The 18,334-nt window shown below is 39.0% G+C and overlaps 3 protein-coding genes across 4 annotated transcripts; 1 reads left to right on the top strand and 2 right to left on the bottom strand.

Annotated features, from left to right (window-relative positions):
- The first annotated feature begins 2,234 nt into the window (after positions 1 to 2,234).
- On the top strand, positions 2,235 to 6,336 carry LOC101313840. 2 transcript variants are annotated; one of them, XM_004288208.1, is made up of 3 exons: positions 2,235 to 2,678; positions 3,333 to 3,832; positions 5,341 to 6,336. In XM_004288208.1, the coding sequence occupies exons 1-3, from the start codon at positions 2,660 to 2,662 to the stop codon at positions 6,196 to 6,198; spliced, it is 1,377 nt and encodes a 458-aa protein (XP_004288256.1). In that variant the 5' UTR covers positions 2,235 to 2,659; the 3' UTR covers positions 6,199 to 6,336. The 2 variants fall into 2 exon arrangements, with proteins under 2 accessions (XP_004288256.1, XP_004288255.1); XM_004288207.1 differs by lacking the exon at positions 2,235 to 2,678 and having other exon boundaries at positions 2,887 to 3,832.
- A 319-nt stretch (positions 6,337 to 6,655) lies between these two features.
- Positions 6,656 to 11,339, bottom strand: LOC101313550 (U4/U6 small nuclear ribonucleoprotein Prp31-like). The gene is made up of 9 exons (XM_004288206.1): positions 11,268 to 11,339; positions 10,952 to 10,992; positions 10,763 to 10,828; positions 10,506 to 10,643; positions 9,113 to 10,005; positions 8,967 to 9,037; positions 7,346 to 7,448; positions 7,165 to 7,243; positions 6,656 to 7,035 (listed from the first exon to the last, which is right to left on the bottom strand). Exons 2-9 carry the CDS (start codon positions 10,952 to 10,954, stop codon positions 6,928 to 6,930), a joined length of 1,461 nt encoding a protein of 486 aa, XP_004288254.1. The 5' UTR covers positions 10,955 to 10,992; positions 11,268 to 11,339; the 3' UTR covers positions 6,656 to 6,927.
- Positions 11,340 to 15,003: 3,664 nt separating this feature from the next.
- Positions 15,004 to 16,533, bottom strand: LOC101313250 (protein SHORT-ROOT-like). Its single transcript, XM_004288205.1, has one exon. It carries the CDS (start codon positions 16,531 to 16,533, stop codon positions 15,004 to 15,006), a length of 1,530 nt encoding a protein of 509 aa, XP_004288253.1.
- Positions 16,534 to 18,334: the final 1,801 nt, after the last annotated feature.

The following is an 18,334-nucleotide window of genomic DNA, read 5'->3' as shown; positions in this document are numbered from 1 at the left end:
AGTGAGAGTAAACTAGAATGCAACACCAGAACACAAAACTCAAGCTCAAGCAAAAATGGTTTTAAGTATGTAATGTATCGATCAGAAAGCTAGCTACAAGCCTCTACAAATTTTTAACTACAAGCTACAAGCCTCTACAAGCTAGGACAAGGAGGCATGCATGAGAAGTGAAAGATTCCTTCCCCATACCTATTACAATATGGCCAGTGCTTACAGCCAATCCATCCAAGAATTTCTGAATCTATATCCAACTCTGCAGAGCTTAGCGTACTGCACATTTGTCAAGGATGGGATTTCTGAGGTCGTCAGATATCACTGCAGGCCAATCAAGCTTGCATTTCGACTGCTATGGGCGTCCATCCTCTCCCTTGTCATTTTCACGGTGTTTTTAGAGTTACTTCTGGTGGCAAGAGCTTTACAAGAGAAGGGTGGTAGAGACATCACTATATTTACCATCACCATTCCCCCATAACACACAATAGGAAAAAGGAAAGATTACAAGTCGATCACTTTGAAAAATGCACTTCATGAGGGTCACAAGGCATTGGTTAATCGATTAAGTTGCACATAGTTCTTAGAATAGGTTTTTCTTTTCCTTTCTTTTTCCATCAATTGTAGATAATTCTGATGTATCTTCGTCACATTGTATTACCACTCAAAATTTAGTTATTTTAGTTGTGCTATATCCTAAACACCATACAAACTTGGTCACACTTGCCAAATCATAGCAGTATTGATGAAAAAACAGCCATTAAAATACCACTTTCCCTCTAAACTATGATTTTCAAACTGAAATTGTTTGGTTGAGAAAGAGAATACACCTAATGACATGCAATACAGAATTGATCATTGATCTAATATGTAGGACAAACTTCAACCAAACAACTAATCTAATGCCAACTATGCTTAGTTGTTCATATGATACATTTTTATTCTTTCTTTCAGTAGGTAGAGTGTTCTAATGTGTTCCTCATATATGCTTCCTCCTAATCGATGTGTTACTCCCAAAAGTCAAAAGGGAGGAAATTATTGTGGCCTAATTCAACAAAAGCAAATTTGCAATAATTATAATGTGCTGGCCACCCTGTTAAGGCAAAATAAGAGATGATTGCAGTTCTTGCAGAATTGTTTTTTTTTTTATCAGAGTTCTTGCAGAATTGTTGTTAACTAGGATTTTGTTTAAGTTTAGAAGCTGAGACATTGAGGCTCCTTAAATTTCTGTTACATGTGTTAAAAACATAGCCAATATTCATAGAGCATCTCCTTAAGCAGCTATATTGGAAACCCACAGAAATGTTGCTCCTTATAGTCAAAGCTATACCTAAGAGCATCTCATTATCATGTGCTAGAGTTCGACTCCAATGCCACTATGACTATAGTTCTGAATCTAAAATAGCTTTCACACTCTTTGTTCATTTTTTGTGTAGCGGAGGAAAACCTATATAGGTCAATCGAGTCAAAGTTCTAATAGTTTTACATAGAGATTCATACGTACATGTTAATTTGATAGATCTTAGATTAGTAACGTTCAAGTATAGTTTTGACAGTCTCCATAAAAGAACTAATTTTTGCATGTTATAAGTCTTTGACGAAGGTGCATATTTTCTGGGTTGGCAGCAGCCTTCTTTTGGAGTTGAATACTATTCCCACTGATTTTTTCAATATAGATGAGTTAGTGGCTGATTATCTCATTGAGGGTCAATGAAATCTTGATAAGCTTAGAGAGATTGTGACTTGTGAGTACTGATGTGCTATCTCTGATCATGAATACTCATTTCATCATTCACATAGTACCACTCCACATTGACCAAATATCAATTAATTCAACCATATTTCTTTCTACAACCTCAACTTTTTTTTTCTTCTAAGAAAAAGAAATTGATCCTCTCATCCTTTGTCCTTTTTTTTTATTTAAGAAAAATATCAAAAATTTCATTAAACGGAAATAAAATATTACAATCATAAAGGATTGATGATGAAGATAAATTTTTCACTCATCTCTCTACTTACATGATAACCTGAAACACCAACAATTACAGTAACAAAACCGATAAAACAAAACAAAAAATTTGATCGACACATCATGGTGTAGTAGTTGATAACTCTTTAACGATTTTGGGCTGAGTATCTCTACCAACACTCTTCAATTGTTTTTATCGCCCTTGGCCAGCTGCCACAGTATTAAGTATTTTCATTATCTTCAAGACTCTATGAACCACGCGTGACCTTCGTTTCACGGAACCTGCCCTGCGGATTTGATGGAGTGAATCCCACTGTTAATGGCGACCCCTTTGGTCAGAATCTAACTGGGTTATTCATTATTCTCACATCGAGTAAGTAATTCACTAATTCTAGCAAATACCAAACCAGCAAAGAAAAAAAAGAGAAAGAAAAGAGAGAAAAATCCGACATATCAAAAGCTTCCAGATATAAGTTTCTGTTTCTCCAAGACTCAACATCAAAAGACACCTTTGGTCCCTAGTCAACATCCTCAACCGTTCAACCCCAGATCCATCTAGAGCTGAAGTATAACCTACCCAACTTCCTCTGTGCTCCTGTGGACTGTTCTGTGCTTTGGATTGATTGCTTTGTCTTCCCAATTTGTTAGAGCAGCAACATCAGTAGCAGAACCCAAGTCTGGAAATTTGAGCATTAACTAATGCTTAAAAGGTTTTCAGGTAAGTCTCTTTTTTAGTTCACTATGATCAGGTTCTGCTTGTGGGTAATGAAAGTTGAGATCTTTGTTCTGTTTTTGGCAAACCCGTGTTTGGATTCCTTTTAACTTGGATTGTTTAACTGCTTATGTGGATTTGTCATGTGGGGGTTGGATTCTGATATTCAAGTTTTGAGCTTTAGGTTGATTCAATCTGTAACTGAAATAGGTGTGTGTGTGTGTGTGTGTTTGTGAGTTCCTGGATTTTCATTTGCATTTTTGCTCTGTTAGTCACTGAATTTCATTGCAGTGTATGCAACTTTGTGTTTCGAGAAATGCAATTTGATTTACTTCATTTCTGGATATTTAGGAAAAGTTTTCTGGGTGCTTAACACACTTGCACGCCGATTAGTATTATACAATTAAGTTTCAGTAAATTGACTACTTCTGAGACTGCTATGGTTCTAAGTTGTGCTTCTTGTTCTAAACAATTGTAAAATCGAATACGTTTGTGCATTTTAGGTTAGCCTGGCTGTTACTTATGTTTGGTTGGGTTTTATTGGATATCCATAGGTTGCATTTTGTTAATTGCAGCATTGTCTTGGAGAGTGTAAAAAGGAAGAGAAATTGAGGATGAGGAACAAATACAGGAAACCAACCACTTTCCGTTGCTATGCAGGGAGCAGATGTTCCATATCTGCTGTCGTGTGGAGCTTGGTAGGATGTCTTCTTATGTTTCATTTATACTCCCTAGTTCACCACAAGGATGGGATGGGCAGAGAAATTCAGTTTCGAGCAAGTGTCCACCCACAGTTACATGAACTTGAAAAGGTGGAAGAGGAAAGTATCCGCATGCCTCCACCAAGAAAGCGATCCCCACGTGCTGCAAAAAGAAAACCTAAGCGACCCACCACAATAATCGATGAATTTCTTGATGAGAATTCTCAAATTCGGCACGTATTCTTTCCTGACCAGAAGCTTGCTATAGATCCATTGAAGGATGCTGGGAATGATAGCTATTACTATTACCCTGGAAGGATTTGGTTGGACACTGAAGAAAATCCTATTCAAGCCCATGGAGGTGGTATTTTATATGATGAAAAATCAGGAACATACTATTGGTATGGGGAGTATAAAGATGGGCCCACGTACCATGCTCACAAAAAAGGAGCTGCCCGGGTAAGTGCTCTACTTTGCCTGTGCAGGGTCTTATGCTAAGCTATGGCATGCATTTGCTGCCACTTAAGGTTTCCACACATATTCTGTTTCCATTGATTTAGATGCATTGAGTTTATGCAGCTGTTGCTAATTGTTGATCATCATTGAATATGTGATTGTTTCTCTTTGCATATTCTTACATTGAATACTAGTTTGTCCTAGGCTGACCCATGCACCTACTTCATTTCTTGATATTGACTCCAATATGGAGTTTAGTTGTTCTTTTATCTGATTTGATTCCTCCCTGCATGCAGTAAGTAGATTATCGAGAATTCAACTCATAGTAAAAAACTTTAAATGTCGGTTTAATTTAGTCTGGCAGGATATTAGGGAACTATAACCAATACATCAATTACAATTGTATATCATGCCTCATTGGTATGACCTGGAGTGTTAGGTTGCAGATTTATTTTTCCTTTTGACCCTTGACATGCCAATACCAAGAGTTACAGTTCCTGAGACAGTGTTCTGGAGTATGATTATAGCAGTGAAGCACTGTTGTTTCTTAGAGTAGAAAGGTCTGAAAGGAGAAGTTAGCACTATTTGGTTAGGTTATTTTAGAAGTAATTTCAAAAAATCCGATAGAGGTTGTAAGAATCCAAACACTCCAACTACATCAGGACCCAACATTTTACAAAAGCCATTACTTTACGTTTTGGTATTTCACATATGAATTTTATGTAGGTATATCGAACACTATTACTAACCATTACCCAAGTCTTAGCCCTTCTGAGACCTTTACTAAATTGCAGAATTTTAAAGCCATCTAAAAATTATGGTACCACAGCTCTAATTTCAGATTTATGTTTGGTCAGTAAGGTTATGCTCTGTAATAGAGGTGTCTATATTCCTCTTTTATTTTTTTAGGCAACGTCAAACCCTGAAAAGGGTTTGCAGTTGAGTTGAAAACATCAGCCTTTTGTTTGCTTGGCCTGTAGACATGAGTTCCTTTGATCAAAGAAGTAAGCTTCATCCAAACTTCTCCATTTGAGGATGGATAAGTGCTTGTTTGGTTCATGAGGCCATTGCTGATAAGAACCCAGTGAAAGATCTGTCGGTCAGACTTGTGGGGTAAGTAGTGGAACAACGTATCTAAAGACTGACAAGAACTATCCCACATAGAGTGTGATCTGAAAACTCCATTTTGTTCACGTTGGAAAGAATGGAACTCTTATACTACAATTTACTATTTGTTTGTCAGAAACAGAAATGACAACTGGTTTTTTAACACTAACAATAATTGTTATTTGGTAATAGGGATTTTGAGGGGTTGAAAAAAATGCTTACTTAATTTGTGCTCACTAATTATCTTTGAACTAGAAGGTTCAATAATCTTTAAAAAAGGGTTTCTTGGTTTTATTGTTCATTTCTTTACATAAGTGCTGTGTGATATATCCAGTTTCCCATGTGTTGCATAGTTCATTACGAGTTCCTTTAGTTCAAATGTTAAGTTTCTGTCTTTTCTGCAGGTTGACATTTTAGGAGTCGGTTGTTATTCTTCCAAGGACTTATGGAAATGGAACAATGAAGGTATTGTACTGGCAGCAGAAAAAACAAACGAAACACATGATCTCCACGAGTTGAATGTTCTCGAGAGGCCAAAAGTGATTTACAATCACAAGACAGCAAAGTATGTAATGTGGATGCATATTGATGATGTCAACTACACCAAAGCCTCTGTTGGTGTAGCCATCAGTGATTACCCAACCGGTCCTTTTGATTATCTCTACAGCAAACGACCCCATGGATTTGATAGTAGGGACATGACAGTCTTCAAAGATGATGATGGTATTGCATATCTAATATACTCCTCTGATGACAATAGTGAACTTCACATTGGACCTCTAACTGAAGATTATCTTGATGTGACAAACATTGTGAGAAGAATTCTTGTCGGACAGCATCGGGAAGCCCCAGCTTTGTTCAAGCATGATGGAACTTATTACATGATCACTTCAGGCTGCACAGGATGGGCACCAAATGAAGCAATGGCTCATGCAGCAGAGTCAATCATGGGGCCTTGGGAGACTATGGGAAACCCCTGTATAGGAGGGAACAAAATGTCTCGACTTGCAACATTTTTTGCACAGAGCACATTTGTGATACCTTTACCGGGATTTCCTGGTTCATTTATTTTCATGGCAGACAGATGGAACCCTGCAGACTTGAGAGACTCGAGATATGTATGGTTGCCCTTGATAGTAGGGGGGCCGGTTGATCGGCCCCTGGATTACAATTTTGGGTTCCCGTTGTGGTCTAGAGTATCGATATATTGGCATAGGAAGTGGAAACTTCCTCAGGGTTGGAGTGGGTGGAAAAAGATGTAGGTTTGCTTGTTTCATGTGTACCATATATGAAGCATGGTTATTCTTTCATTGGCTTTGCCCTGGATTGTTGTCTTACTGTAAATTAACAGCATTTGCTTATAGTTCACTTCAGAGAGTAGAGGATACCCAGTCAGAGTTGGCTCATCTTTGTTTAGATTATGTCCATATTAGCTATGTGCCTTTAGAGAAGAGTGTCATAATTCATGACCTCTTGTTTTCACTGGTTCTTTTTTGGAATAACGAAATGGTAGTAGTTTTGGAACAAGATCTTATTGAAACATTAACCGAGTGGGATATGGAGTTCATGAACATTTATACAACACTGGACGGATTCACGAGTTGTTTAAACATTCTGTTGTAGTGCCTACAGTAGGCATTTGTTAATTCAAGTTAAATAAACAGTGATCAACTTTGATGTTGTAATTTGGCACATAAGAAACGATAGAGAGGAAATATTGAAATAATAAGGAAAATGAAATTTAACATATTTTTGACTGATATATAGAATATTGTGAAAAACTATGCAAGGCTCATACAGAAAACCAAAAGCACATAGTTCATTAGACATTAGTATAGAGTTATTTCCAAATTCCAATATCACATATCTCAGCTTGTAGTGCATCTACAGAAAAAGTTGGTCTTTGAAGCCACAGCAGTCGTATCACCATTCACAGATCCGGTAAAGCATATTACAGGCACTCAGACCACGGTTATTCTTCTCCAGTTCGTTCAGATCCTCTTGATTTTTGAAAATGTTCCTGTTTCAGAGAAGTAGGTGCTCTGAGTTCCACTGCCAAGTTGCTGTCCATGAGCCTGAGGATTCGAGAGCTCAATCCCCTGTAAGAAAATGGCAATTAGTAGTGAGAATGAGCTCATAATAGTTTAGGAATAAATTGTAATCACACTGTAAAGGAATGCAATGTGATATGAATATAACTGTCTAAGGTAAGAAAAAGAGAAGTGAACCTGCACAGGAGTAAATGCCAAACTTGAAGTCAGTCCAGATGTAGCACCACCAGCGCTTCCATAATTCTTATCCTTGAACCTGAAAGGAATATGAAGCCTTGATATCAGAAGAGAAGAAACACCTCATACTTGATCAATAAACGCCGAATAAACAATATCAAAGCAGAATGAAAAGGCTTACTTTTTAGCAACTTTGGCAGCAAGTTTGCTCTGACCCATTGACACGCGTAACTTGCCACTCCCGGCCTGACCAAGCATTCCATATCCTTCACCCAGTCCATCCCCTATAAAAAAGGAACACAATAAAAACTTGAATAAGAATGATTCATAATTAAGAAAAGTTACATTCCATGCATCCTGCAGATCCCATCATTCATGAAACTGGAGCCCATGTGCACATGCCATAACGTGAGGAGAGTGGGGCAACTGATAAACGGCCCAGATCAAACATAAATAAACCCTTCAAAGACTAAACTTATAATTACTTTACTGACAATACAGAGGGAAGATTGCTTGATTGTGCATCCATAATATATGCATATATGCAACCACACACACACACACACACACACACACACACAGATAGACCTATAAATTGACATCTGCATTATCAGTATGTATCTTTTTTTCCTGTGAAAGTTCGCACAAAACTAAGAGCAAGTCCACCGGTGACAAAAAAAATCCAACCCAGGTTGGATCCACATAGACAAAGTGACACAGCCCAAAAATGCTTGCTTCCACCCATGAAAGTTTTGGTGTGAGTATTGTAACCCAGGTGAGTTTGGGTTAGATTTTATGTGAGTATAGTAACCCAACAATCTAACCCAGGCTAATTAACTCCTCAGCCGCCACATCAGCAAAGGAGCCCAACATGGCTGACGTCAGGCAGGGCCATTCTCTTTCTCTCTCTACTATTTCACTCGCCAGTGGCTCGCATGAAGAGCACTGAGTCATATATATGCCGCATGAGGAGCAAGGCTCATGGAGAAGACATGCAATGTAGCTGGGCCCCACTCCATATTATTAAATGTGAAAATGTAAAACAATAAAATGTAGAAATATCAAATGTAGATGTACAACCATTAATTACAAAAAAAAAAAAAAAAGGAAATGTAAGAACATTCATAAAAACCGGGTTACCATTTATGTAAATGTAAATCAATTGAAAAAAAATAAAAAATCTATAAGATGTAAACTATAGGAAAAATATGTAACTGTTATGAAAAATTCCCTAGCATTTATAAATAATTTCTTATATCCCTAACCAATTTAGATTGTGTGTTTTGTTTTATTATGTTGGCGTTTTCATCCTTACAAAATTTCAAATAATTGTAAACTTTTTTAGGCTTGGCTTGTCAATTAAATGTCAAGGAATGAAAAAATTTCAATAAGTCATATTGTTTATGTAATTACCATTAATTTACAACTAAAATAATTATTCACACTTAAAAACGTTTTTTTTAATTCAATAAACAGTCACTGCCACGTGTCAGCAATCCCACATTTCAAACGGGTGGAAACTGCTGCCTAGTCACAGTGACCTGGGTCACTGTGTTCAATCTAACCCAACAGGTGAACTTGCTCTAAGTGAAAATGTGACGAATCACTTCTTTCCCCTACTATTTGTGTTAGAAGTGAATAAAAAGAGGATGCCACCCCCCCCCCTCCCCAAGGCATTCATTATAAAAGTTCCATTTTGTATCTGTGCATGTCCAAAGTTGTTCCCCGCTTATAAAGTGACTTGCACAAATATATAAAAGACAAATGCAATTACCTAAGAAAGACAGAAGACAGAAGATTACCTAAAGAACTCTCTTCAGGTATGCCAAACTGCATCCTGTTTGCGAGCTTCCTCATGTCTGTTATCGCATATCTGTAAAAGTAGGCATCAGTATAGGACTCATAAATTACTAAAAGCGAAGTACAGAGCAATAGAAATGCACCATACCTTTCTTTCATTTTCCTCAGTCGACGTCCACCTCTCTTCTTTTTAGGTTCAGAATCAGGAACCGGAAGTGGTTTAGGTTGCTTTGCAGGGGGAGGCTCCTGCCATTTCTCAATTTTCTTATGGATCTCCTCTCGGAAGGCCTTCCCGGTGTTCCCAGATGGATCTCCTCTTGTAGAATCCACCCGTGCTGCAAGGGTTGATTTTGCAGCCAAGAGCCTACCAGCACGCATCCTAAGAGCAGGGGGTGTAGTTTGAAATATCTCAGTCTCCTCAACATAACCAACACGATATTGTGATGTTGCAGTGGAAAACCCAGCAAGGTTCTTTTTCTTAGCACCAAGAAGCTGAACATTACAAGCAGGCATTTTAGCTAAGGCAGCAAGACCACCAGCCATCCCCATAAGTTTCGCCGCAACAGCACTCCCAACAATAGCAGAAAGATTTGGTGCAATAAAACCCATTCTACTTTCAACAAATTCAAGAACCTTTTTCTTTGCTGAATCAAGCGCAAGGGCTCGATCACATGCATCAACTATTTTCTCCAGGACATCCTCAGGAAGTGGCTTTCCACTTGTAGTTGAAGCTGTAACTGACACAACCATAATAGTTGCTGAAGGTAAAAGCCCCTCCAGATCAACCAGGGTTACATCCATTTCATTCCCAATTTTCTGAACAACTCGTGCATAATCAATTGGATGATGAACAAGTGACTCAAGCTCTGGAAATTTTGGCCGGTATTTGTCCCGAATAAAATTGTGGATGATTACAAGTTCATTCTCAATGTCAACTGACAGAGCATTACAGTCCACAATCAACTGGTATTCTGGATCATCTTCCAAAACTAGTGCATGATTTGACATATCGGAACCTTTTTCAAGCGCACCTTCCACTTTCTGCAATTTACAGACCATACGCCCATTACCTACACAGCAATATGCACATTCCAGTAATAAAAAGAAATAGAAGAACGAACAGGGAGAGCAAAGGGTAATGAATGACAAACTAAACACTATAATTTTAATTCATGTTTTACTTTCATCATGAGAGATATGGAGAAGCAAATTCACATAACTAAATCTATTCAGAGTTTAAATGGTTTTTTAGCTTAGTAAATCTATTCTCGCTCTTTTTTGCCCACAACTCATGAAATATATCTTTGATTCCTCTCCTGATTCTTTCTTCATTAATTAAATCAAAAGCATTATCCTATTTTGTGAAGAGACAATTCAACTTAAGAAACAATCAAACAATTCAACTTAAGAAACTACAAAGGCTAGGAACAGATGATCAATAAAACAGTAAAACAATAGAGTTTAGGTGGGGCATATAGAGACTTACAAGTTTTGGAAATCAAAATATTTGCCGAGAATAAGAGAGTCAATTTGAAACACACCTGCATTATATCAGCAAATCTTTGCGATTTCTGCAATTTCGAAACACTATCCAGATCATCATAGTTAAGTGTCTCCAAGTCTGCCAAGTCCCCATCAACATCTTCCTCCATGTTCGCAACATCACCATCATCTTCAACCTGAAAAAAAAACAAAACAATAACTCAATCCAAAAATCTAGACATATACAAACTACTCTATCTTACAAAGGAGAAGAGCATTGTAAATTTCTCAACAGAAAGGCAGCAAAAACACTCACAGGAACATCAGCTTCATTGTCAGACAGCTCATCGAGGTCAGCAAGAAACGAATCGGCAAGAGTAGCCTGCAATTACACAAGGTGTCAGTAATGTCATATAACATGTGTTACAGTGCCTATGGAATTTCGGTACAACTCAGAAACGAATAAAAACATGCAATGAGTACGAGAATACATAAATATACTCACCATTGTTGTTTCAGGCTCAAGAAGCTTCCGGCGAGTGGTGCCTACAAATTGAAACGTAGAGTAAGAATAACTTGATCCCAAAGTTAAACCCTAATTACAAAATTTAGTACAGAAACGCGGAAATCAAATCCAGAAACAGCTAATCGATAACTATATATATATATATATATATAACTGAGAAGAAAGACAGATTTCTCGGAACAGAAAGCTATCAATTGTTCAATTCATCAGCAAAAACAAATTGAAGACTGAAAGTAATTCAAAACCAAATCGAACCCTAAGAAAAAAAAAAAATTAGAACCTAGAATATAAGTACCTGGAGGACGGGCTCTGATAGAAGAGCAAAACGGAGAGAAGAGAGGGTTGGGAGTGACTGGGAATCGTGGAGGTTTGTTAAAGAAGAAGAAGAAGCGGCAGAAGGCGGTTTGGGTCTTCGGGATGAGGTGGGCTTGTGTTTATATTGTTTTGAGTAGGCATGGGTTAAAACTTAGTGGGCTGGAAGTATCAGAACCTTGTAACATTTGCCCCAATAACATTAGGTATAGAGAATGTCACACTACATAGTGTAACATCGTTTATATTGTTCGAGTACAATGGATTTTTTTTTCTTTCTTATATTCAATGTTAATTGGTGAAAAGAAAAAAATATGTTTGTACCTAAACTTGTTCGGGCAATGTAAATTCATGATCTATCCGTTCATATGAACATTAAGTCAGCCTCGATATAAAAATCATCTCAGCAAAATTCATCTCAGCAAAAATTCAAATATAACATAAATAAAAATAGCGTTCACATGGTCATGAATTAATGAAATATTATGCAAAGCATAGTCGGTCACCTTGAACGGGTGTACAGTCTCGAGAATAGCATGTATTCGCAAATTGCATATAGTTTGTATTCCATTCGAACATGCTAGCTTGCTAAACATGCTAGCCTTACTCTAGATGGGCTGTGGAATTGTCTACAAGCTCTGTTCAATGGTATTAAGTTTAACAAATGTAATAGGGGAATTATCATAATCAATCGAAAAAAAAAAATAGGGGAATTATCATGCATACTGTATTCTACAGCTATATATGCCAATTGCCAAATACCAACTTTGATTGCTAGAAGCCTAGAGCCGGTGCAACATTGACCATCTAAATATGCTTCTGCACGATCGAGTTGTTACAACACCGGACATCTACTGCACTTCACTAATCAGTACTGTCTACTGATCGCGTTAATGTATCCAGTATCCACCGGTGTCGACGACCCGTCCAATATATAGTCTGAGAGTTGAGATTCTCTTTTTCCAGTTTTTAAGTTTTAACACTTCAAAACTAGTTCAAAATAAAGGTATACGAGATTTTTATTACATTGTGTGCCAAAATTCAATCAAGTTTCATTTGGGTGAAGCATGCTCCTTTTTTGTTAAAACTGAAATTGTATGAGATCTTTGATCGATGTTTTAATTTGCCAGCACTTTGAGCATGATAAACACTATCCTAGCTCCTTCTCTAGCCTAATGTCCCAGCACTTTAGAACTCTCTTTTTGCAGGCGAGTATTAAGTACTTGGTGAAAGTATATATGAGATCCGCAGTTAGTCCAAGGCTTTGTACGTTCGGACCTCCGTGCCAAGTCCGGGACTCGGGGTTCCTCTATTTACTTTGCATTCATATCCAGCCATGGTCAAACACTCAAGCTAGCTAGCTAGCTCTCTGATCTCCAAGTTCAGAAGTCTTGGCCTATCTCTGGTCGCCGATCGGTATGAAACTGTGGATTCATCTGTAGCCTATGAACCTAATTAAGCACTCGCATTATTTGCGTCTACTAATAATATAGCCCAGCATGGTTAGGCCGGTCAGAAAGGAGAAAGGAGCAGCATATCCATACAGTATTATGTCTCAGGGTTTAGTCCCCATTGCCTTGTAGTACAAACAAAGACGATCATGCAGTCCTACTGAAAATGAATGATGGATCCCAAAACTCGACCTATATGGAGGGATTCATGACGAAAAGCTATGTTGTCGCGTATATATTTCTGGTTTATATTGTGTTTCTGACACTGATACTCATTTTGGGTTCTGGTAACTTCGCTGAGTTTATGTTACAAATCACACTTGTTCAAGTGATTGAGCTCTTTAAGAGCCATTTTTCCAACCTCAATGGATAATATTGGGCAAATTCTTCTCACAGCCGAGGTCATGAGCTCCAGTTTCCTATCAAGAGAACCTAAATACAGTAATCAAACTGATTGAATTTTTAGCACTAGAAACTAAATTTGAAATAGAGCAAACACAGTACGCAAGTACCATGAACTAAACCCTAACAAGATCACCATTTACCTTTCACAGTTTCACTCCAAATGTGCGAAGCACCCCTCTTTAACATAAACTCGATTGACATAATCCCACATGTATAAACTAAACTATGTCTTCAATACAATTGTACACTCCCTTCGTTAAGTTGCTGATATGCAAGATGGTCTCCATCGAATAAACTGATATGCAAGAGAGGCTCCTATCCTGAGTGCTTGTTTCAGCCTAGCTAGATAACTAAAGCATATCAGTACTGATTAAACTGATCTTCCCCAGCTTAATTTGCATCAAAATTTTATTTATTTTCTTTGTTTTCCTTCTCCCACAAGCACACACGCACAGGCACACATTATCGTTATCCATGAACTCTTGGCCAAGAGAGCTTTGAAGGGTTTATGGTCAGCAAGTTGAACCTGGTCCAAGTGAAGAAGAAGAAAAAGCGCAATTAGCTGGCCATTGGTGATGTGATAAAAAGCAAAGAGAAGATGGACACCATGCGTATATACACGCATAGTTTAAACCCTTTAACCAAAAGAAGAGCATGGGCCATCAACCATGGCAAAGCTCCTCTCTTTAAAAATACCCCGACTGAGGAAGAACACACGTATTCTCAATAATTTTTTTTTTCTATATTTTTTCCAGAATGGAAAAAAGTGTAAGGGGGGCAAGTCTTATCAAAAGGATTAAGATAGGAGGCAAAGCTCGTAAAAAGAAGTACCCACTTTATTTCTTTAATAATTTTCGAATTATTTTTGTTTTTGTTTTTCCTTTTTACCACAAAGTGTTTGATTTTGATGGAGCTGGTGGTGGTGGCTTTGGTGGGTGGGGGGCACATTACAGGAGAAATTGTAAGTGTTCGATAAGCCTTTTTAGAAAGGAAAATTTGAATAGGACCATATCAAACTAAGTATCCAAAACGCAGAGCATGCTGGCCACTAAAACCCTATTTTACAAAGTTGTGTATATGCCACTAGTGACCAAACACCTTTTTATTCAGAGATTCTCCAAACGCAAACGCAACTCCATTGCCGTCCTATGATTCTATGGCACCAAATTTAGATTACGACCTTTCTCTAGTTTAAGGCTTCAAGCCATTTCTTTAATTTAACACGCTTGAAATTAACAATAATAATGCTACTTATTTTATTAGCTCTTAATACCTGTAGTTTTAGCTGATATCACCCGAATTTTAATTAATACACAAAATATCAAACCACCACATCTCAATTTTTAAAAAAATTGATCCCATTTTAATAATTTACATAAGCAAAGTGCTTTTAGGTCTTGTTCTTCCCCCTTAATTGACTAATTGTCGCTAAGCATACACACATTATATGACGCTAGCCGACTCCGATCAACATTTGACCTGAAACGCGGGATTGGTAACCATGGATGACATGAAATTAAAATTTTTCCAAACCATAGTTTTAACTAATTTAGAAAAATGAGAATCTTTTTAGAGAAAAAAACATACGATTGAAAACATGCAATAAACCTATTTAAGTTTTATAAAAATAGCAAATTCAATCACAAATAATTACTAACAAATGACAAGGTAATGATGACAACTCCCAATTAAAATTAAAATTAATTTACTTAAAAATTCTATCCAAACCAAAGCAACTATGCCGTACTCTCCCTCCTTTCCTCTTTCAAACACCACCACCACAACCACACGTTTTATGCTTGTGCCAACAAAAACCTATCGCACGCATGAATTGCCCTATCTGATAATACATCGCACCGTCGTCTAAGGCCTCCAAGCGCTGGCCCAAACCACCGGCTGGTCCTTCCACGACAAGAATATTCCGGCGACGGAGTCACCACACTGCGTCATTGACCACCCTTCCTTGTACCTCCGCAACAAGGCCCGTACGTCATCGCACACCTCATCGCTAAATGAAATGGGACTGAACCCGGCCCCATGCATACGCCTCGACCACCGCATCGCCGACTCGCGCCGCTCGACGGAGTCCGGCGGCGCACAGGCCACCAAGTCCACGATGGCTCGGCCGGCCGCCCGCTCGAGCATCAACCTTTCGTTACTTGTCCTGGCGAAGCTCTCGTCTAGAGCCTCAAAGTAAACCCTAAACCATCTCAAGCATTCCTGAAACCCTTGCACGAAGTCAAACCCGTCAACTCCGACGTCTAGGTCAGCTTCTTCCTCTACAACAGTTATGATCCTCGGCTTTAAGCTCCGGAAAGCGGAGATCAAATAATCACGGCGGTTTCCGACGGCCACGATTGAATGAAACGATCCGACACAGTTTATGGCCAAGGCCTCATCGTCCTTGACATCCAAATCAGCTAAGTTGAGCTCTGCAAGGTCGCCGGAATGCTGGATGGCATTGAATTTGAACGGCACGCCCATTAAGCGCGCGAACTTCTCCATTCTGGCGCCGATTTCCTTCATTACTTTCTGCGTGGAGCCAACGCCAGCAGAGCCATCTCCAGCTCTGCTGACGACGATACTGGTGAGACGCAGATGCGGCGTCTCATCAGTTCGTGTGGCGAGAGCCTCCAGTAGAGTCGGCCACTGCGTGCAGTAAGTGTTGCTGATGTCGACTATGTGAAGCTTGGCCTCACCGTCGAAGGCTTCCATAATTGCACCATTACAAGCGACGTGACCGAATGTAGTCCAAGGACTCACCTCCTGAAATTTCAAGACCATTTTTCTGGTGGACTCAAATGAACATGTTTTCTCCGAGGCAGAGACTAAGGTGCGGTAGCAGCGATCGCCGGAGTCGGTCATGCGGCTGAAGAGGGCCTGGAGGAAGTAGGAGGCGAGCTTCTGATCGGTGTCGCCGTAGGGAGAGCCGAGCTCGTTGAGCATCCACATGAGCTGTTGAACTCTGGCGCTGTTCTTGTCAGCAATGGCCCGGGCGGCTTCTAAGAGGAGGTCAGGGGCCCACTTGGGGGAGGAGAATTCGAAGTTGAGGAGGTCGTGGGCGGGAGAGAAGGAGAAGTCCGTGGGAGTGGGAGTGGTGGTGGTGGTGGTGAGCGGAGGAGGAGGAGGGGTCGGGGTTGGTGGGGTGGGGTAGTAGTGAGCCTTAGAAGAAGAAGAGGAGAAGTCTTCTTCATCCATGAAAAAGTTGAAGCATTCTTCGACGTCGTTTTGTTGGGGGTAGTGATGGTGGTGGTGGTGTTGAGGGAGGTGAGTGAAGGATCTGGAGCTGCTGGAAGTGGTGGTGGTAGTTCTGGTGGATGAATTGAAAGATTGATCAGATTGTTGCTGCTGTTGTTGTTGTTGAAGAGTGACAAGCCTAAACAAGGTATCCATTTAACCTATACAAAGACCCACATCAATAAGCTTTGAGAGAGAGAAGGAGAGAGAGAGAGAGAGAGGAAGTCTAGTCTTTGCTTGGTTGTTTGTTTGGACAGGTGAGATGGGTCTTTGTGTTTTTAACTGCGAGGAATAGGAGATAGAAAATGATTAGAAGGGGAGAGAGGATCTTGGGGTTGGATTTTAGTTGGGTTAATTTCAAAAAACGTAGGTATAGAAGCAGGAGGAGGAATTGTGTTGGGTAAGTAAAGGAATATTTCTTTGGTGAGAAGTGAAAGAATATTGAAGCTAAACTCAACACTAACCTAATATGCATACAGAGACAGAGTCTACAAGTATTTCTTTGTTCATAGACTACTTATTATATTAGGGTTTGATTAAACTAAGACTTGATAGTTAATTTAGTAAATCATTTTAACTCGAGCCAAAAAAACCTAAAATTCTGAATTATTTAGAAATCAAACTAACATGAACCTTATAAATTCAATGGATTAGGGATAGTAGGGGACCTAATTAAAGGTGCTTAACATTTACATTCTTTCGAATTCATCGATGAGGAATATGATATGAGTGGAGTTGGTTACTTTGATTCTCTAGCTCATATAGCTTGTCATTCTTTACCCATAAAACTTTCATAAACTTTCATGTAAGACCAAGACCGACTGAAAAGTTAGGTTTCTCTGTTAAAATTGTAACATAGAATGTAGAATAGACTAGCTGGTGTATGTTTTAGAAATAGAACCCAGAATTTTCTTCTGACATAAGATGGAGAAAATAAAAACTAGGGTCTGAGGAAAAGTTAAACAAGGTCTAGATCACCAAATGGGTGAGTGGGTTAGCTTTTTTACTTAGTCTCTCACTCTCTCTCTCTCTCTCTCTCTCTGTCTCTTTCAATTTCTCTGTTGTGTTGTGCTGTGTTGTGAGTGAGAGGAAACATGAGAGAGAGAGAGAGAGAGAGAGAGAGTAGGGTTTGGAATATGTTGTTTGTTGATGAGTGGGAGCAGGCGTGCCAATTGGGTTTGGGGAAGATGAGGAGAGATCGAGACACAAGTAAAGCTGCTGCCGGCGTGCCTCATCATCATCATCAAAGCCACCACCGGCCATTATATCTGATCGAAGGACAAATACTAGTATACTTACTTAACCCACTCACCATTTCTTGCCTCCTAAGCCTCTCTCGTTCAAACCCTGCCAAAATTCCACCACTTTTTCCCTTTCTAGCTGTTACATTATAAACCCCCCATACACCAATGTCATAGAGCCCCCATCATATACCTATAGATAATACCAAAGTATATGCACACTCTTCACCAAAATCCAGGGCATGCCTTTCACTCTTTTCCCAATTCCCACTTCATATAAATATGTATTTCACATGCATTCTAAACTCACTACTCCATAACACCCACAACCCTAGTTAGCTAAACATGGTTCACATAGTGATTACTCTATGCCTCTATGGTGGTCATCATTATGGTTACTGTCCCAAAAATCTAAGACCTGATCACCCACTACTTAAAGACCAAGTCTTGATGAATTGTCATAGCTATAGCCAATCTGGTTCTTTATATATATGATTGCAACCCAAGTCCCATCTTGATTGTTCATTGTCTTAGCCTTGTTGTCTTCATGCTCAAACATTAATTCCTTCCCTTCTAGAGAGAAAATCTTGGTCTCCTTGGCCTAGAATGGCCTTAGCTCTCTATCATCAAGTTCAAGTGTTTCAACTGCATATATATTATTAAGATCAGGAAAATAATACAGTGCATCTAGGTTTTTCTTTAGTTTTAATGTTCTA

The sequence above is a fragment of the Fragaria vesca genome, linkage group LG1 (genome assembly GCF_000184155.1).
Source record: "Fragaria vesca subsp. vesca linkage group LG1, FraVesHawaii_1.0, whole genome shotgun sequence".
Taxonomy (NCBI): domain Eukaryota; kingdom Viridiplantae; phylum Streptophyta; class Magnoliopsida; order Rosales; family Rosaceae; genus Fragaria; species Fragaria vesca.
The sequence above is the reverse complement of the archived record's forward strand: the minus strand, read 5'-3'. Positions and strand labels throughout refer to the sequence as shown.